This window comes from Anguilla anguilla, chromosome 7 (assembly GCF_013347855.1).
Source record: "Anguilla anguilla isolate fAngAng1 chromosome 7, fAngAng1.pri, whole genome shotgun sequence".
NCBI classification, from domain to species: domain Eukaryota; kingdom Metazoa; phylum Chordata; class Actinopteri; order Anguilliformes; family Anguillidae; genus Anguilla; species Anguilla anguilla.
Genome location: NC_049207.1, coordinates 1,678,619 through 1,697,418, shown reverse-complemented (window position 1 = coordinate 1,697,418; position 18,800 = coordinate 1,678,619). Strand labels below are relative to the sequence as shown.

The 18,800-nt window shown below is 46.4% G+C and overlaps 1 protein-coding gene across 1 annotated transcript; it reads left to right on the top strand.

The window, feature by feature from the left end:
* The first annotated feature begins 415 nt into the window (after nt 1-415).
* Nucleotides 416-17,828, top strand: gas2l3 (growth arrest-specific 2 like 3). The gene is made up of 9 exons (XM_035424483.1): nt 416-589; nt 7,433-7,488; nt 8,749-8,935; nt 9,582-9,703; nt 11,004-11,145; nt 11,350-11,413; nt 11,576-11,714; nt 13,621-13,728; nt 14,923-17,828. The coding sequence occupies exons 2-9, from the start codon at nt 7,465-7,467 to the stop codon at nt 16,426-16,428; spliced, it is 2,292 nt and encodes a 763-aa protein (XP_035280374.1). The 5' UTR covers nt 416-589; nt 7,433-7,464; the 3' UTR covers nt 16,429-17,828.
* Nucleotides 17,829-18,800: the final 972 nt, after the last annotated feature.

Sequence of the window (18,800 nt, the reverse complement as noted above, 5' to 3'; positions counted from 1 at the left end):
TTCGCCGCACGGATCTTCTGCGCAAGGAGAAGCGGTGTTGCTGAAACTGCAAACACGGTAGAAGGAATAATAACAATAATAATAATAATAATAATAATAATAATAATAAATCCGGACAAGCAGTTACGACTCCAGACGCTCAATATCTGATATAGCCTACCTTGACACGTGAGCCCCGGGCCGTTTCTGAATCAGCACACTTCCATACCATACTACTGAGTATACAAGTTTTATACATGCAACTGGTATTCCCAATAGTAGGCTAGCGAGCTGATTCGGACACGGCCCAGGAGACGCGATCGTGAACTGTTTTTATTATTGTATTATATTGTATTGTATTGTATTGTCCCCGGTTCCTCCCACCTGCTGATCAGATTGCGTCCAGTGCCTCCCAGTGGGAATTTTGTTCCGAGCTTCCGTCCTTCTGATTGGCTCTTTCGAACAGCGCTTCTCTTCACATTCCATGGTACTGCTAACGAACAACTTGGGAAATGGGGAATAACAAACATTAAACACAAACCGACGTGCATTTCGGAAAAGAAAAAATAAAACTTATACGAGTGCAGTATATGAGAAGCTCTCGATGCCGGTGAGTGCAAATATATTGAACCATTCTTTTTTTTTAAAAACGTTTTTTTAATTTTGCCACGAGGAAAAAGGAAAGGGGGATCGAGCTACTAATGAAGTTAGCAATGGTAACCAAGTTGCTGGGTTGCCTGAGACACGCTTAGTTACGGAGTCATTGAGTCTGTGTTAGCCTGCTATTGTTATAGTATTCGGCTTCATTTCTTTGTAAAAGTTAGGAAGGAAGACTTTTACAAAGTCGGCTACATTCTTGTAGCCTAATGTTACGAATTTGTTTGGGAGTTTCTTAAAAGTCATCGTACCCGGGGAAGTCTGAGTCACGTTTGAACGCTGAAATTTAAAAAAAAGGTATTGGTTGTGGTTGTAAATTTAGTTTATGACTCGTTCAGTTCCCACAGTTACTTTGTTGATGTTTCTAGCGCCGCTACTATAACTTGCAATAGGCTATTGTATAATGTAGCAGGACCCGTTTGAGAAACGATTATCACAACAAACATTTAAGGATATTTCCTTCGCTGTAATCGTTTAGCCTTTGGCAAATTTTAGCTCTAGCAACGGATCAGATGTTAGGAAGTAATCTCGGTCTGTGCAGGATGCGTTAAAGCTAACTACACAACTGTGACGAAGAAAGGGTAATTTAAAACAATTGCTAAAAATGACATGAACTATTAAGCTAATTGAAATGTTATTTAAGCGCCTTATGTTTGACAACTGATCATTTTATTTAGATTTATAACATTTATAAAGAAGTGGAAAGAAGTGTTGTTTGTCAGAAGAATATTTTGTAACATGTATCTATGTTTGTCCTCCTTGTCTAATTTATTATTTGTTGTTGCGGGTTTAAAACAATTTGCTTTGGCAAACAAACCTAAACGTAGGCCCACTGACCAATGTCCTTCTTCCAATCATTCCTATGTCTGGTGCACTCTATCCTACAGGACTTTTCTAATTCCGACCGATATAGAAAACTATATAGGAGACTCCACACATAACGGGAGTTTTTGTCTTTCAGTCATCCCACTAGACTATTTGTATAAGACGGAGCACCAGGAAGTCCCGGTTCTCGGGAATTTGCGTGATGCATCCTGACTTTAGAGCAAAGCAAACTTGAAGGCGGATAGTCATACACAGTGTTTGCGCTTGTTGTGCGTGCATTAAATTCATACTGTCGCTATAGCCTACTTGTAATAGCTTGTCTTCCAGCTCTCCTGTCCAGCTGGCCCAGACACCCTCTTCGTATTCGCTGCCATGTTTCTCTAGTTGTGAATCGCGCAACTTCCACTTCCCAGCTCGGCTCTCATTGGCTATCGCGAGTTGCTTTTCGAGATTCCATCGCTGCCCCCCTCACACTACAGGAGTTCCTAAAGGATTTCGAGGAGTACACGTCAAACGTGTTTGATACTTAGGGTTTTGAACCCGAGGCGACCACGAGCTGAACGGGAGGGTTAAGATTATGTCTGTAAATGACTCGCACAACTTGATAATGCTGGCAGATAATCGGTTCAGACCAGCCTCAAACTAGGATTCCCCCGAGATTGTCAAGGGGGGCGAATCACCCCAAAATCGCCCCGATCATCCTGTAGTGTGTACCCGGCGTTTGGCCTGTTCCTGTGAGAGGAAGCCAGATCATGGGCCAGGAAAGGACCGCAGGTGCTTCCCTGTTTTGTGTGCCACCGTTGAAAAGCACTCATGTCAATGACATCAATGTACCAAAAGAAAATTGCATTGTGTCAGCTTGCATGTAGGCTAGTTCAGACTACTTTCTGATATAACTTCTAAGATTTCAATATGTAAATGAAAAAAAAAGTAGTATATAGATAATTTATTTGAATAATGTATTGCCAAAACTAACAAATGATATGCAGGGGGAAAAACGAGTGCTATCTTTGAGTACAGTGACACAATTGAAAGTTTCACTTTGTGGGGCAGAGGTGAGTGTTAGTGCTGTCCCAACATTGGCCCAATTTTCTACAGACTAAAACCATCTGGCAGGGATGCCTCACATTAAGCGTCCAGCTCTCTGGAACGGGCCTAGATTTGGCAGCTTAATGGTCAAACCCTGTGCAGCCATATGGACTGACATCTCAGGATGAGCACAATAGCAGCGGTCTGAAATCTGGGATTACCCTGTTAAAAATGGAGGTCAAATACTAAGTGGCATGTGGCTCACAACCCAGAATCAGCCAATCCTAAGAACCCTGAGGTTCCACTGAGAAACTACAGCAAATGGGTCATTTTTATTCTCTTAATGATGTCTCCAGAGATGTTCTAGCCACTTGGGATATAGACTACCAATCAAATTGAACCAAAAAAATTCTTGAACTGTCTCCTGTATGATGACTGGTGTACTCCTGTTTGGGAGAGTGCCGTAAACAATCCCCGTCTAAAGGCTCAGCCTTCATCAGGACAGCGCATCAGGACTTCGGCTGGGTCATAATAAGGGTTTAAGCCTGTCCTCACTGACCCCTCCTTTAGCCCGGGACTATGACCTTGTCAAGTCTTCGACCCCCTGGGAATGTGGGAGGTTCTGGGATCTGACAGAGCTGTCTCTGATGGATGGTCAGAGATAATGGCGAGATGCACACGATGCCCAGACCTCACTTATGTAAGTTTTGGGAAAAGGGCAAGAGCTCTAGTGTATGTTCATTGAGAAGCCCTTCCAGTTGACGTTGGGGCCATCCATTGGACGCAGCACCGGGTTGTGGAGGCCAATATCTGAACACAGTTTCAGACTTCTCATACATTTGCTCTGTGGTGTCTGTGTAATGTCCCACAAAAAAAAGAGCTTCAGTATCTTGTTTTTACATGACCGTTGTGCCAAAATCTCGCGTGTATGTAGAGTTGGCTTCTCCTCCCTGAAGGAGTGCACACATGCAGGCCCCTCTTTGGTTTTTTCTCCTTCATCCGAGACAGGAAATGTGGAGCTATCCCAAATGCAAGAAGCCGCTTTCCTTTCCCCAACAGGCAAACTGTTGTGATTTTGCTATCTGGAAACATCTGGAAAAACAGCCCTAGTCTTCTTGCGTGTGGTTCTTGGGTGTGGTTGCCACTTGCTGTAGCCACAGGCTGTTAACGCTAATTTCCAAGCCAGTTTCCATTCAGCTGGCAGCCATACAGGGTAGTTTACACAGGACACTTGTGTCAACGGACGCCACGCTCTGCCTAGTTGGCTAGCCTCTTCACCCGCCAAAGTGCACACGTTCAGAGGCAGGCCTGCTCTCAGCTAGCGCTCTCGCGACAAGGAAAACCGTTTCTGACTCTTCAGATTTTACGTAACAAAATCTGAAAATTTTTTCCTCCCAACAATTACTTTGATTGCGCGCCATGGACAACAAGCATTTTCCAGTAGTTTATTCAAAGTCAAAGCATCTGTATGAACCCTGTTAATTTATACTGATGATGGTAATGGTCGTTTAGATTTTTAGCATAATTAATAAAGTGGATAGTTATGGTCCTGAGTGCTGATTGGGCTACCAGTCTTCCTAGCAGTGATGATATACATGATATAGCAGGACTAATTAGAAAGTTCACACGTAAGTTTAATTTTATTGCACCTTCGAACAAGAATCTTGGATACTAAAATATTGTAAGCAGCCAGAAACTGACTTTTAACATCTGGTTGGTTATGTTTGCAGTAACCTAGTATTTGCATGGAAACTGCATCTTCCTTGCAGATACAATAGCAAATTTCACCTTTGGGCAAAAAAAAAAAAAAAACTAGAATTATCACATGCTGCTTAAAATGTTATTAATGAAAGATCAAAACTGTAGAATTATGTTTTTTTTTTTTTAATGAAAACCTGTTGTAAAAAACCCTTAAGCATATTTGGGTGCAGTGCCGTTATGCGTGTGTGTTGGAGAGAATCGGTACGTTCGCTAAGAGTTCAGACAGGCCAGACCTTTCCTGGTAAACCCTGCACCTCCAACCCTGTGTTTCTCCATCTGAAGATCCAGAGCAGATGAACTGGGAAATCCAATTAAGCATTTGGTTTGGGGGGGTGGGAGGAATTAAGACCTGCAAGAAAGAAGAAAAAAACTGAATGGAGTAGGACCCCCCCTCCCCCCCATAGGTTTCCTATGGGACATGGGGGCCGGGGGGTGGTGTTTAATGTGCCCTAGCCCCCACACTCAGAACACGTGTGCAGCAGGCAGTGCAGGTGGATAAGGAGCCGGGGCAGCTGGGAGTGGACCTGATCCTCTTAAGGGATCAGTGTGTACGAATCCACATGGCCGGTGGGGCGACCGTGTGCTTTCAGGGGATTGGACCGCGCAAGGTAGTTTTTGGGGAGCCTTTCGGAAGTTTGCTGCTGCAAGTTAAAGACCCCGAACGCTTCCGGGGCCAATCTGTCCAGTGCCAACGCCGTTCTGTCCTTCCGTTTGAGCAAGGGTGCTGAGTGTTTCTCATTAATTCCAGCGATGATGTGTACTCTGGAAAATTCTCCAAGTTAGAAATGATTCACCCTTGTGCATGTATACATTGTTGATGGCTGAGATGATTACTCTTCTCCATTTAAAGTGCATTGAATCATGAAAAACACCATCTAAATACATTTATTATTATTATTATTATTATTATAATTATTATTCTAATTGTAACTTAAATCGGTCACAATTAAAGGTAAACCAAACTGAGGTTGATTGAAGGTGTTATTCCTAATTATGTTAAATATTCTGAAAAAGTATAGCATATAGTCCATTCAAGTTTGCACCAATTGCTGAAATCGATAGGACTGTTCAGTAGGCTACACCGTCTGATCCTTCGTTCGGCTTCACAATGGTTGTGTTATTGGTGGGCTTAGCAATTTGTTTACGAATGAATAAATTTGCCACTAGCTTTAACCTTTGACTTTGAGGTACACATATAACGGCCGATCAGTGGATATTTTGTACCACAAACGTCTCCATCACCTTTATTTAGTATGTTTCAGCACTCTCCGGGGTTCGCTTTTGAAATGCTAATCTACCTCTCAAATTATAACATCGTGCTTAACGACACCCAATTTTCGCTGGACAGCCGGCCGTACGGTCCTTTCCACATCTTTACTACTGTGCAGTAGGCGGCAGTTGGAAAGTCACGTCTTGAATTCGCGGGTGCCCGCTGATGAAATGTCACTGTAAATAAGTGCCGCGTTTTTTCCGTCTCGGATTTTTGTTGTATGCGACCGTGCTCCTTTGGTCAAAGTGCACGAGGGACTCGCATCCATAAGGCAGGCTTTGTTTTGCGTGTTTCCGCCCATTCATCCGCCTTGTGTTTGACATTTGCAGAAATGTCCGGACTCCTGCACACCCACAGTGGCACATTATTCTTCCTGAATCGCGGTTTTCAGTGTCTCGCTCTGGCTGCAGATGCTGAGAAATTCTTGAAATGAGCCCCCCCTTTGTCCAGAGTTGTCCTCCCACTCAATTTCGTCATTTTTCCTACTCGCAAAACTCAGGCTGGCATTTTAGCCCACTTTGAAACTCGAGTCTTGTTGCAGACGGAGGGAGCAGAGTACAGCCGACGACTTTTGCGCCGAATGGAGCTCTTGTTTTTAGCAGAGCTTTCTAGGAGCGCATGATGTTTGGAACAATGGGAGCATTGTGCGGGACCCGTCCGGACAAGATGGGTTTTGTAGTGACCGCGGCGGAATCACTTTATTAATCGAGGCGCCCCACGCGCAGTCTCCCATCGTCCTCCGCTCCTCCCCACGCCTGCGTCTTTGGCATTTCAGGCAGACGGGACAGTAGCGAGACTCCACAAAGACCGGGGAAGTCTGTGTCTACGGGAGAGCGTTAATGATTAGGCCTGGACGTATTCTTTCCTTCACATGTTTTGTGTTTTGTGATGAGGTAAGTTTGCCTTCACGGCTGTTTATCTGCGGTAGGATTTTAGTATTGTTGTTGTTGTTGTTGTTGTTATTGTTGTTGTTGTGTGGTAGAAATACTGTTATTTCATGCTCATCTATACAGTGACTAATAGCCTACTGAGAAGAATTATTTGAAATCTACGCTGCAGCTAAATATACTGACAAGAGTTTTTCTGTCATTTTTACACCCTGTGATATCTGAGCAACCACATTAGTTCATTTGGTGCCGGGGGAAATTTGAGTTGTTTTATTTATTAATGGATTAATAGTGAGCTGCACTTGCATACACATTTGCACAATATTTCAATTACGGAATTATCTAGGCCTATTGTCTGTAGAATTACAGAATGTGCATGTTGTGTGTATAGGCACATATACACAGATTATTTGGGGAAAATAAATGATGGTAATATATGTATTTTACCTCCATTCTGTCAGGCAGTGTATTGTTTGTAAACTGATTCTGGGGTGCTCAGGTGGCCCGGAGAGTTTGGGGGAGGGGCTGGGGAGGCCTTGCACGCCCCCCCCCATCCCCCCCCTCCCCGTCACGACGAACCCTCTATTGTGTGCATGTCTTTGGGGCCCAGGGAGGGGGTGTGTTTAAGGTAATCCCTCATATCCTGTAAGTTGCACAGGCTGTTCCTCCACAGAGCAGGCAGATTCTCGCTGTGCACCAGTAATCAGAACCCTCAGCAGCCGACCCACGCTCACTGCAGTCCACACCGAAACCTCTTCGCGTTTCGTGTGGATGGTGTTTTCAGCTGCGGTTAGGTGCAGCGTTTCAGGTTAATCAGTGGCCTCGTAGTTTTGCAGGGGTGGGTGAAAAGTCTGTGTTTGTTTTTCAGGACGGGGACAATCCCAGGACACATGTAACCCCAGACTCTTATTTTCACAAAACAAGTTCCTGGGAGCCATTTCTTTTTTTTTGTTTAAAGAAGGGCATCTTTTTCTGAGTGAAGAACAAATGCAGCTCTGACACCTCCACCTCTGTTTCCCTGCAGAACAAAGAGCTGATTCACTCCTGAAAGCAGATATGGCCGTTCAGGGGGGACTCCAGGTACGTTCGTCATTTACCTTCAACAATAAGCCCGGGAATATGAGAACGAGCTGCAGATAAAGGCGCAATATCTGCACAAAATGGGATCTTGACAAAGTGCTTCAAATGCAGCCGAGCAGTCAAACCGCAATCGACCAGCAGGGGGTGCTGGTGCATAATGAGGCACACTCCCGGATAGCTCACAGCATTACTGCGCTGCTGCAGTAAGGGATGTGGCATTTCTATGATTCTTATGTTTCTATGTGAAGTGAAGTTGACAGAACTCGATTAGCTCTTCAGCCAAATGCTGAACCAGCATGGGGATGACAGCAGTACATCAGGGGGAAAAGCAGGTTTTAGATGTTGCGTGTGAGGTGGCTTAGGCTCAGAATGATTCATGAGAGTAGTCACTGTCTGTCTTTACCACATTACATTAATTTAATTTAGCAGATGCTGTTATCCAGGGTGACTTACAGTACGGGAGAAACAGCAGTGCGTTCACCAGGTTACTGAGCTGTAGTACCAGACAGCGTTCCCACACCAGAGAGTCAGTAACTACTGCTGTTCAATTCACAGCTCTGCAGGGTTTTAAACTCAATGCATGTTGCAGCGGGTGGCGGGTTTTACGCCTCTCCTCGCTAAGAGGAGGTTGCCGGTTTGAATCCCGCCTGGCTGGATCCTCTCTGCATGGAATTTGCGTGTTCCCTCCGTGTTTTCGCGTGGGTCTCCTCCGGGTGCTCCAGTTTTTTTCCCTCAATGCAAAAAGACATGCAGGTCGGGGTAACAGGGGGGCGCTAACCGGGCACTGCTGTAAGGAGCTCAGTAAACCTGCCCTGTATGAGTAAAGGAAAATAAATAATACATCTCTGCCCAGGGACTGGTATAACACCCGGGACATCTAGCAAGCGGATCATGGGGAACGCTGATGCAGACCCTCCTTAGGAGTAAAACCCGCACACCCCAGTGGGGTCTGTTCTGCCCACGCTACACTGTCAGTCCTTTCCTTGCTTTCCCAGTCAGCAAAGTGCCTATCTCAGCAATTTGATCTTATGGGTCCAGCCTGTCGTTGATTCATTTTGGGAGGCTGAAATTAAATGCCTGTAAACACAAAAATTAGTCGGATCCGTGATTGTCTTTTTTGTGTTTGTGCTCTCCTGGATGTTTAATGTAACGGTTGTTTAAGTTGCTCTGAATACAATCGTCTGCTAAATGCCTGTAATGTAATGTAGTGTAATGATGCCTGTAATGTAATGTAATGCTACTCCCTCTTGCTCTGTGCAGGTGTGGTTTGGGGAGAAGTTTGATGCCCCTGTCCTGAGCCCGCGCAGTCCACACAGTCCCCTGACGCTGCGTCATGGCCCCGGATTGGCCGATGTCTTCCAGTACGACCAATGGCTGTCCGTGCGCCACGAGGCTTCGCTGGTGCCCATGCAGGAAGACCTGGCAATATGGCTGACGGGCATTCTGGGTAAATCTGTTTTATCAATCTGATGACGCCTGTTACCCTGAAATATTACCCTGATGTGTCCCTGCAGTGTTAAAACACTGAGACGGTTTAATTATTATTTTGGCCAAGCGCCCACAGAACCTTTTATGCCTTTTAAGATTTGCCTTCTTCATTTATCCGATTTGAAACACTGCAGTCTGCCGTATTGCAGTGCTCTTACCCCTGGTGACTGTGAAGGCATTGTGTTCTGCTTTTGGTCCTTAAAGGAGATGGGTGAAGTTTGGAGTGCCTGTATGAATGATGTATCTGCTGGGATTCAAACCCATGACCCTCTGCTCCCGAGTCCTAGTCCGGTGCTATAATGAGGGCTAAATCTCGACTAAACCCCCAGGCCAGGACCATGCAGTAGTTAGGGTTAGGGTTAAGTGTCTTTCTTTAGCACCTGATTGGGTTTCATCACCCTCGGGCACATTCACATTTTATTTCAGCGATCTGAAAAATGAAAACATAGATTTTTTTTTCCCGACCAGCATAGTTCTCAGTGAATTCCCACCAGCAGAAGATTTTGTGTTGGGACATTGAAAGAGCGCGGATGAGGGCGAATGCTTTGGGGTTTGGTGTGAGGCGTATGTCTGACCCCCTCTGACCCCCCCCCCCCCCCCCGCAGGAGAGGAGGTGCAGGCCGAGCGCTTCATGGAGGAGCTGGACAGCGGCGCCAGGCTGTGCCAGCTGGCGTCAGAGCTGCAGAGGAGGGTGGCACAGAGCTGCCACCCCGAGGAGCGCTGGGAGGTCCGTCTGCGTCACCGGGGGGGGGGGCTGGGCTGGGCTGGGTGGCAGCTGGGGGGGGCGGGGGGCTGGGCTGGGGGGGGGGGCGGGGGGCGGAGGTCGAGACTCTTCATAACAAACAAGGGACCCCCTATAAGAAAGGGAAAATTAAGCATGGGGGGGTCCCACGTGGTATTATGGTTGTAGTCAGAATAATGGCATTAAATTATCAGTTCCTTTTTGTGGCGCTTCTTATTTGTGCCGTAGCAGGAGTGAATCTGTGAACCACGCCGTTCTTCACGCTACTCCCGGTACTGCTGCCTGCATGGTCACAGTCAGGCTGACTGATCATGCTCTCTCTGCATGGACAGCAGATGCTGACCAGTCAGAAGCCTCCTAGGCAGCCCAGTCACGAGCAGGCTCAGATACAGCTCTCAGAGTCACCTCCCGCTCCTCAGTGAACAGAGTATGCGTAAGAAGCTGAAGTATTTGAATGGAAACAGAATAATATGTCATACAGCATGTGAGCCGGCTGCATAAGGATTTGTTAATAAAAGTCACCAGAAATGAGCAGTGAGGTGCTGTTTTTCAAAAATGTTCTTCCCCCCCAGCACTGAAGTGTCGTGCCTCCGACAGCCTGTATCGTGCTGCACTGTTTGCAAATTGAGTGCACAGGCCACTCCTACCAGCTTGTCAGAGGGCTGGAGTGTGTCAGGTGCTTCTCCGAGAGTGGCAGTTTACATTCGGTTTGTTCAGTAGGGGGCGCTGTTATTATGTGCTGGAGTGAGGTATCTGAGCTCTATCAGTACATTTCCTGAAATATAAATGGACAATATAAATGCAAGTTCAGGCTGTTTTAAGTTACCTGAAATTATTCTAAAGGATCAAAGCACTGAATGCATCTCACAATGAGATTTTAATGATTGTATTCCTTTAATTAATTAATTTAATCTTTTAAAAATATATTAATATATAAAATATATAAATATATTTTTGTTGAATACTGTCTGACTTCTGTTGTAAAACACTCTATTCTGCTGTAATTGTATTGAAGCTATTATGTGATTATTATTGTTATGCTTATTATGATTATTATTGGGTCTATCCTCCCTCAGCTCTGTTCTTTTTCCTGCAGTGTCTCCTGCAGGAAAAATGAAGCTGTATTATTATTATTATGATTATGATTATGATGATGATGATGATAATGATGGTGATGATGATGATTATTGGGTTCATCCTCCCTGCAGTGTTTCCCGATGAAGCTGTATTATTGTTATTAAGATGATGATGATGATGATGATGATTGTGTCCTTCCTCCCTGCAGTGTTTCCCGATGAAGCGCGTCGCGTGCAGGAAAGACGCCTCCCCCGGCTCGTTCTTCGCCCGGGACAACACCGCCAACTTCCTGCGCTGGTGCCGGCGGCTAGGCATCGACGAGACCTTCCTGTTCGAGTCGGAGGGTTTGGGTAAGGGTTCAGGATCCCCCCCCCCACCCCGTGTGTGTCGCGCCTCACAGCTATCGATGTGCGCAACGTGGACGTTGTGAAACTCTGCGGAAATGAGGAATGGAATGCAGGATTTGCTGGTTGCTTGGGAGGGTGCTGGCAGCGTTGGGAGGGGGCAGTAGTATTATTATGTAATTTTATTTTATTTGATGATTCTCTCCTCAGTGTTGCATAAGGAGCCCAGACAGGTGTGCCTCTGCTTGCTGGAGATCGGGAGGATTGTATCCAAGTGAGTGCTGCTCATATTCAGATGCAATATGAAAATGATAGTTAAATTTTGAGTCCAGGTGCAATGTTAATCCTCAGTGTTCAGATGCAGTGTTAATTCTCAGTGTTCAGACGCAGTGTTAATTCTCAGTGTGCAGACGCAGTGTTAATTCTCTGTGTTCAGGTTTGGGGTGGAGCCTCCTGCCCTGGTGAAGCTGGAGAAGGAGATTGAGCTGGAGGAGTCTCGCCTGCTGTCCAGCAGCCCTGCTCCAGCTGTGAAGACCTTCACTGTGTGCTGCCAGCATGGAGGCCTGTACCAGGCGGTATGTGCACCACACACACACACTCTCACTCACTCACTCACTCACACACACACACCCCTCACACTCCCACACCTCGCACACTCACCATCTCACACACACCACACGCACACACCCGACACACACACACTCACACCACACACTGCTTGAATTGAGTTCAAGCCAGAAGATCATCCTGAGTTAAAATCCTGCCAAATTTCCACAGACTTGAGTAACTCTTGCATCAGAATGAGTTTGGCCTACAGTGGTCAGTAATCCTCCATAACCCTCCTGAATCCTGGCTGCTGGCCAGCCAAACACACGTAATTAGGACAGAGGCAGAGCTTTTAGCTGTCCAGTGTTGTGCAACGGATTCCCTTAAACTCTCTAAACCTCAGTCATTTGGGTGAGAAGCTCTGTTATTTATTTGTTATATAAGTATATTGAGAATGTAAGAAGATTTGTCGAGGAGAACAGGCCATTCATTTGTGTAAGCTTGGCATTTTCCTGCTCTTAAGAGCATCTAGCACTGTGTCAAAACAGGATATGACACGTCCCAAGAGTCTCTGCACTCTTTGACATCACTCATTGACAACTACATTATATAAAACAATGTTTTTAAAGAAGAAAGAACTGCCTTCTGATACCCCCCCCTTTCTGTGCGAGAAGAAATGAAGATTTATAAACGTGACCTGGCACCCTGAGTGCAAAAAAAAAAGTTTTTCGATGTTTTCTATTTTGTGGGGTATTTGCAAATAGTGAATATGTAAAGGAACATATAGTGGCTGCACAAAGACTGGGGTTTGGGTTGGAGTGTAAGGTTTGGGTTGGAGTGTGAGGTTTGTTGGAGTGTGAGGTGTGGGTTATAGTGTGAGGTGTGGGTTGGAGTGTGAGGTGTGGGTTATAGTGTGAGGTGTGGGTTGGAGTGTGAGGTGTGGGTTATAGTGTGAGGTGTGGGTTGGAGTGTGAGGTGTGGGTTATAGTGTGAGGTGTGGGTTAGAGTGTGAGGTGTGTTGGAGTGTGAGGTGTGGGTTGGAGTGTGAGGTGTGGGTTATAGTGTGAGGTGTGGGTTGGAGTGTGAGGTGTGGGTTATAGTGTGAGGTGTGGGTTGGAGTGTGAGGTGTGGGTTGGAGTGTGAGGTGTGGGTTGGAGTGTGAGGTGTGGGTTATAGTGTGAGGTGTGGGTTGGAGTGTGAGGTGTGGGTTGGAGTGTAAGGTTTGGGTTATAGTGTGAGGTGTGGGTTGGAGTGTGAGGTGTGTTGGAGTGTGAGGTGTGTTGGAGTGTGAGGTGTGGGTTATAGTGTGAGGTGTGGGTTATAGTGTGAGGTGTGGGTTGGAGTGTGAGGTTTGTTGGAGTGTGAGGTGTGGGTTATAGTGTGAGGTGTGGGTTGGAGTGTGAGGTGTGGGTTATAGTGTGAGGTGTGGGTTATAGTGTGAGGTGTGGGTTATAGTGTGAGGTTTGGGTTATAGTGTGAGGTTTGGGTTGGAGTGTGAGGTTTGGGTTGGAGTGTAAGGTTTGGGTTGGAGTGTGAGGTGTGGGTTATAGTGTGAGGTGTGGGTTATAGTGTGAGGTGTGGGTTATAGTGTGAGGTTTGGGTTATAGTGTGAGGTTTGGGTTGGAGTGTGAGGTGTGGGTTGGAGTGTAAGGTTTGGGTTGGAGTGTGAGGTTTGTTGGAGTGTGAGGTGTGGGTTGGAGTGTGAGGTGTGGGTTATAGTGTGAGGTGTGGGTTATAGTGTGAGGTGTGGGTTGGAGTGTGAGGTGTGGGTTATAGTGTGAGGTGTGGGTTGGAGTGTGAGGTGTGGGTTGGAGTGTGAGGTGTGGGTTATAGTGTGAGGTGTGGGTTGGAGTGTGAGGTGTGGGTTATAGTGTGAGGTGTGGGTTATAGTGTGAGGTGTGGGTTATAGTGTGAGGTGTGTCTTTACCTTGGCAGGTTCAGGATATGGCCCAAGACCCTCCCTGTAACTGCGATAACAGGCTGTCCATAGAGTACCTGTCAGAGGGCCGCTACAGACTCGGGGACAAGATCCTCTTCATAAGGGTAAGATCTGCAACCACTGTGTGTGTGTGTGTGTGTGTGTGTGTGTGTGTGTGTGTGTGTGTGCGTGTGTGTGTGTGTGTATTTGTGCATCTGTGCAAGATAATCTTCGTAAGGGTAAGATCTGCAACTACTCCGTGTGTGTGTGCTTGTTTTTGTGTCTGTGCGTGTGTGTGTGCTTGTGTTTGTGTCTGTGCGTGTGTGTGTGCGTGCTCGAATGTTCCATATTTTTATTTTGGAATATCGCGCTTTTTATTTATAAATAATTTGACCGTATGTTTGCCATCTTCATAAAGAAATTCGTATTTCAAATGTAGCGTATGTGTATCAGTGTAATATGGATAAAAGTTCCTTTTTTCTTGGTATGCTTCTAATAAGACAGAGTAGTTCTAATTTTGCATTAATAGTTAAATTATTCATTACTTTAATGTAGCCTTTCAAGGGACCTCTAGCTTTGTGTTCTGTTCTCTGTGAGAATGGGATAGCATCAGACCAGCGCCGCTATGCTCTCTGGGTAAATATTGAGCTAATCGGGTTTCTGACCTGGCGAAAGGCTGGATTACATCACACCTTTCTCTGTTTCCTCACAGCGCTGGACACACGTAAACAAAGTACTTGCGGGTGCAGGCGGTAGATGGGATTAAAATGTCTGAGTGTGTGTAATTGTTTTACAGGCTGGGGCCTGTGTGCGTTCGTATGCCCTCCACCACTGCGCCATTGCTTTTGCATTGTTTGCTTAGCAGCTACGCATTTAAATGGGAACAATCACCCCGTATGATGTCACTTGCTTGTTGTTATGGTGGTAGTAATATAAAACAAATATGCCTGGCATGAAGCTTACCTTTATGTTGATCATCAGTCTCCTCCTTTTTAAAATTTATTTAGTTATTTATTTATTTATTCATTAAGAAGCATTTCAGTGTAAAATCAAGTTTCAGCGAATCTGAGAATTACCCTTGAAGCGTACAGGTATTAGGAGTCTGTGTGAGAACTGGAGTATGCACAAGCGTATCTAACAGCTGTTGGATTCACAGGACTGAGGAAACTGAATTAATAGAGCGAGAGTGCAGACGTGGTTATTTAATCTGGTTTTATTTAGGTCCTTTTGCCCAGCTGGGCTCTGTGTCTGCTCAGATGGTGTTGATGTAGTGGTTTTGCTGTCTCTCTCTCTCCCCCCCTCTCTCTGTCTCTGTGCAGATGCTGCATGGGAAGCATGTGATGGTGCGTGTGGGGGGGGGCTGGGACACGCTGCAGGGCTTCCTGCTGAAGTACGACCCCGGCCGCGTGCTGCAGTTCACCACGCTGGAGCAGAAGATCCTCTCCTTCCAGAAGGTTCCGCCCGGCCCCGCCACGGGCGCCGCCGCCTCCTCGGCTGCCCCCGCCCCCCACCCCCCGGCCATGGACCCCCTCTCAGCCGTGGACCTGCCCGCCTTCTCTGCCAAACCCGCCGCCCCGCCGCCCGCCCCCGCTCTCCGAGGACACGCCCCCTCCCCTTCCCCCGCCACTCCCACCCTCCCAAAAAACAGAGCTGACCCCAAGAAGACCCTGCACTTGCCCCCCCGTCCCGCGTCCTCACAGGACAGTTCTGCAAAGAGGTGCCAGCCCCTGGGCCCCCCTGCCCTTAAAAAGACAGGAGCTGCCCAGCGTAGGCCGCCCCCCTCGCCCCTGACAAGCCCCCCCGCCCCGTTCAGGCTCAAGGCCTCCGCGCGTGGGGCCCCATCCCCAGCCGGCAGCCCGGTGTCCTCTGAACCGTCCTGTAAGTACCCCAAGCCTTCTACCACCCCCACAACACAAATACCCCCCCCTGCCCCGCTGCCCACCCCCACAACACAAATACCCTCCTCTGCCCAGCTGCCCACCCCCACAAGAACAGCTTCCTCATGCTCCGCCCACTCAGCCAGAGCCCCTCCTCCCTCTCGCCAGAGGGTCCTAGGAAGGGGGACAGACAGGCAGGCGGCTGCCCCCTCCCAAACCCAGTTATCCCGCAGGCGTCCCCAGGTGCCCCCCTCACAGTGTCAGCTGGACGCCCAGAAAGCCCGGAAAGTGCCCCCCACCACTAAAGTGCCCCCTTCAAGCAGACCCGGCTTTCCCGCCCCCACTGGAGGACAGACTCTCTCCTCCCGAACTCGGAGCCCGCTGCCCAAATGCTCCGACCGCCCCAGGCCCCCCGCCAGGACTCCCCTCCCCCCCGCCAGGACTCCCCTCCCTGCTGCATCCAGTTGCAAAACCACGAAAACCTCAAACACTACCCCTGGGTCTGCCCCCAGGGCCACGCCCACCCTCAGAGGGGTCCAGAGGACAGCTGAAATGGCAGCGAAGGCGGGGCTAAGAGGACCGCCCCTGTCCCGCCCCGCAGCCACGGTCACAAGCTCGCCGAAACCAGCCAGGGCTCTTTGCCCAGCCGACCGAGCACCCGCCCCCAAAACTAGTCCTGCCCCCAGCGCAAAGCCCGCCCCCAGAGCTAGTCCCGCCCCCAGAGCAAATCCTGCCCCCAGAGCTAGTCCCGCCCCCAGCGCAAAGCCCGCCCCCAGAGCTAGTCCCGCCCCCAGAGCAAATCCCGCCCCCAGAGCTAGTCCCGCCCCCAGTGCAAAGCCCGCCCTCTCGTCCAGCAACAGCTCATCCCGCTTTAAGAGGAACCCGGAGGCAAAGAAAAAACAGGACACTTACTTTGAAATGAACTGCAAAAAGAAGCAAAAAAGTTAAGTTTTTGGACAGAGCTAAAAAAAATTACGTCTAGCGGGGTATTATGGGTCTAAAGGGTTTTAGTGGCTTAAAATTCAGTCTCCTCAGAAACGTGTGAAATTCTTTTTAGTGTGACTCATTACATGCATCTACATCTGATTTTTCAAATGAATTATGTACTTAAACCAGCAAGAAGTTGAACATAATGAAACAAAGATAAAAAGCACTTGAATGACACGACCAGCATTCTTATGTGAAGACGTCTTTTATTGATTTGCACGCACGTTTTTCCTCCGACTAATATTCAGAATTCTAACAAACTTAAGTGCCGTGCTCCACCGTGAGATTTTGGTTTGTGTGCTTTTAAATGACTTTTTAAAATTTAATTCATAATTTTATTTTTGTTTTTAAGTGCTGTTTCATGTAGGTCAAAATGATGCTTGATGTTTCCACTAATGGTGCAAACGTCATGTGTTCTCCCTTCATGTGACAGAAACGGTCAGGTCACAGAAAAGTATGGCACCACATAAGTCTCGTCTGAACAGGGCTTGTTTGTGTCTCCTGTTGCTAATGACTTGGTTTTCACGTCTTGCTGCCTTTATGAATGTATGACACGTGAGCACCGTTTAGCATCATAAAAAAACATTTTGCTCGGGACAGTAACAGTTTTGCTCTGGAATAGTGTTTTTTTTAATACAGTAATACAGTGACTGCAACCAAAGTCTTTGACATTGATTGTAAATTAACTGGAACATTCCATTTAGCAAAGCACAGTGTTTTTTTTTTGGCTTTTTTGGCTTCTCCCACTCATAAATGTTTGTGTTTATTTCCTTTTTTTGGCTTACTCTGTAGATAGGGATAGGGTCAAGACAGCATTTCTGTAGCAATGGTGCTTTAAAGGGATGGACTTTGCACAAATTAGAAGGTGTCAACGCTGTGCCTTACAATTAGAAAACTGGCTTTAGAATGTTTCATAAAATGTTTGTATGGAAATTTGTATTAGATACCAGTTTGCTAAGATTTAGGAGGACGTTAGTCTAAGGCTCTTGGGGTTTTTATGGTCAGTTAAACTTAAGAGGATCTTTAAACACTACTGATAACTGTCCAGTATGTTTGTATAGATGCAGTGTTAAGAATAACGCAAACAATGGGTCGTATGTAAGTAAGTATGTAACTGTTTTGTCTGTTATGTCTGCTCAGCGTATGGTGTATTTGTGCATGTTTTCTGTGTTTGTTCTCCGTCTTTTACTTACTGTCCATGTTTGTCGTGCACTTGATTTATTTGACCTGTCAGATTGTTTTTGCTTTTTTTTCAGCACTTTATGCAAACCTTGAAACATTTCAGTTTGCGTCATGATTAGAACGTCCTTGGTGATGTACAGTGTCCGTACTTCTTTAAATAAAATTATAATCAACATTGACTTCTTTCCCCGCAAAATGGTACTCGAAGACTAAAAACCTTAATTTTTTATGGTGACAGAATCAAAGGCCGTCATGCCCAAAGACAGCCTTCTGCAAATAGCAAAAAATAGCGGCAAGAACTATGAACACAACCCCAGTCTGGAGCTGTGCCATACATGTGTGATACAGTGCCCTCCAAAAGTATGGGAGCAATGGAGTGAATTTGGTTCTTTTGGCTATAGATGGTATACACAATGTTTATTTCTGAGGCCAACAGTAGTTTCTTCCTTTTTCAGTTCTTTCCAGCCTGCTGTACTTGATAGACCCAGTTTCTGTGCTGTCCTCCTTAATGAGTCATTCTGTTCTCTCATCTCTCAGGTCAGTTGTTATTCAGCCAGAGCTACACATTGGGTGGGTGAGGTGAGTTCCCACTCATCACTATAAAGCACTTAAGAGTGTTCAGAAAAGTGCTATATAAATGCAACGATTCATTCATTCATTCATTCATTAAGTCATCTGATCTTCATAATGGTGTACGCCTCTGACTCCAAATTCAGATGAATTCACAGGTGAAAACAAAGGCTACTACTAAAACTAGTCACTCACTGGCTCTTTAATGTGTGAACCGTCCCTGCCAGAGGAAACACACTGGAACAGATAACACCTGTCACTCGTCCGTTAACGTTTGCACAGCTGAAAATGGGAGGATTCAACACAGAACAGCTGTTTCTGTAAAATGGTAAACATGTAATGTGTGCATACATGTAAATACCATGAAATAAAAGCTGGTTGTACTTCTGTCTCATTTAGCTAAAATACAAATGCCTTTAAGTACATAGCAAAGATAACAAATTTCACTCTACCGTTCCCATACTTCTGGAGGGCATTGTATATTGCATGTTGATCAATAGAAGTAATGGCTTTACATCTCAGTTTTCACCTCGTTGAAAAATATTAACATTTTGTTGCCTTGAGCTCATAATACTTTTAGA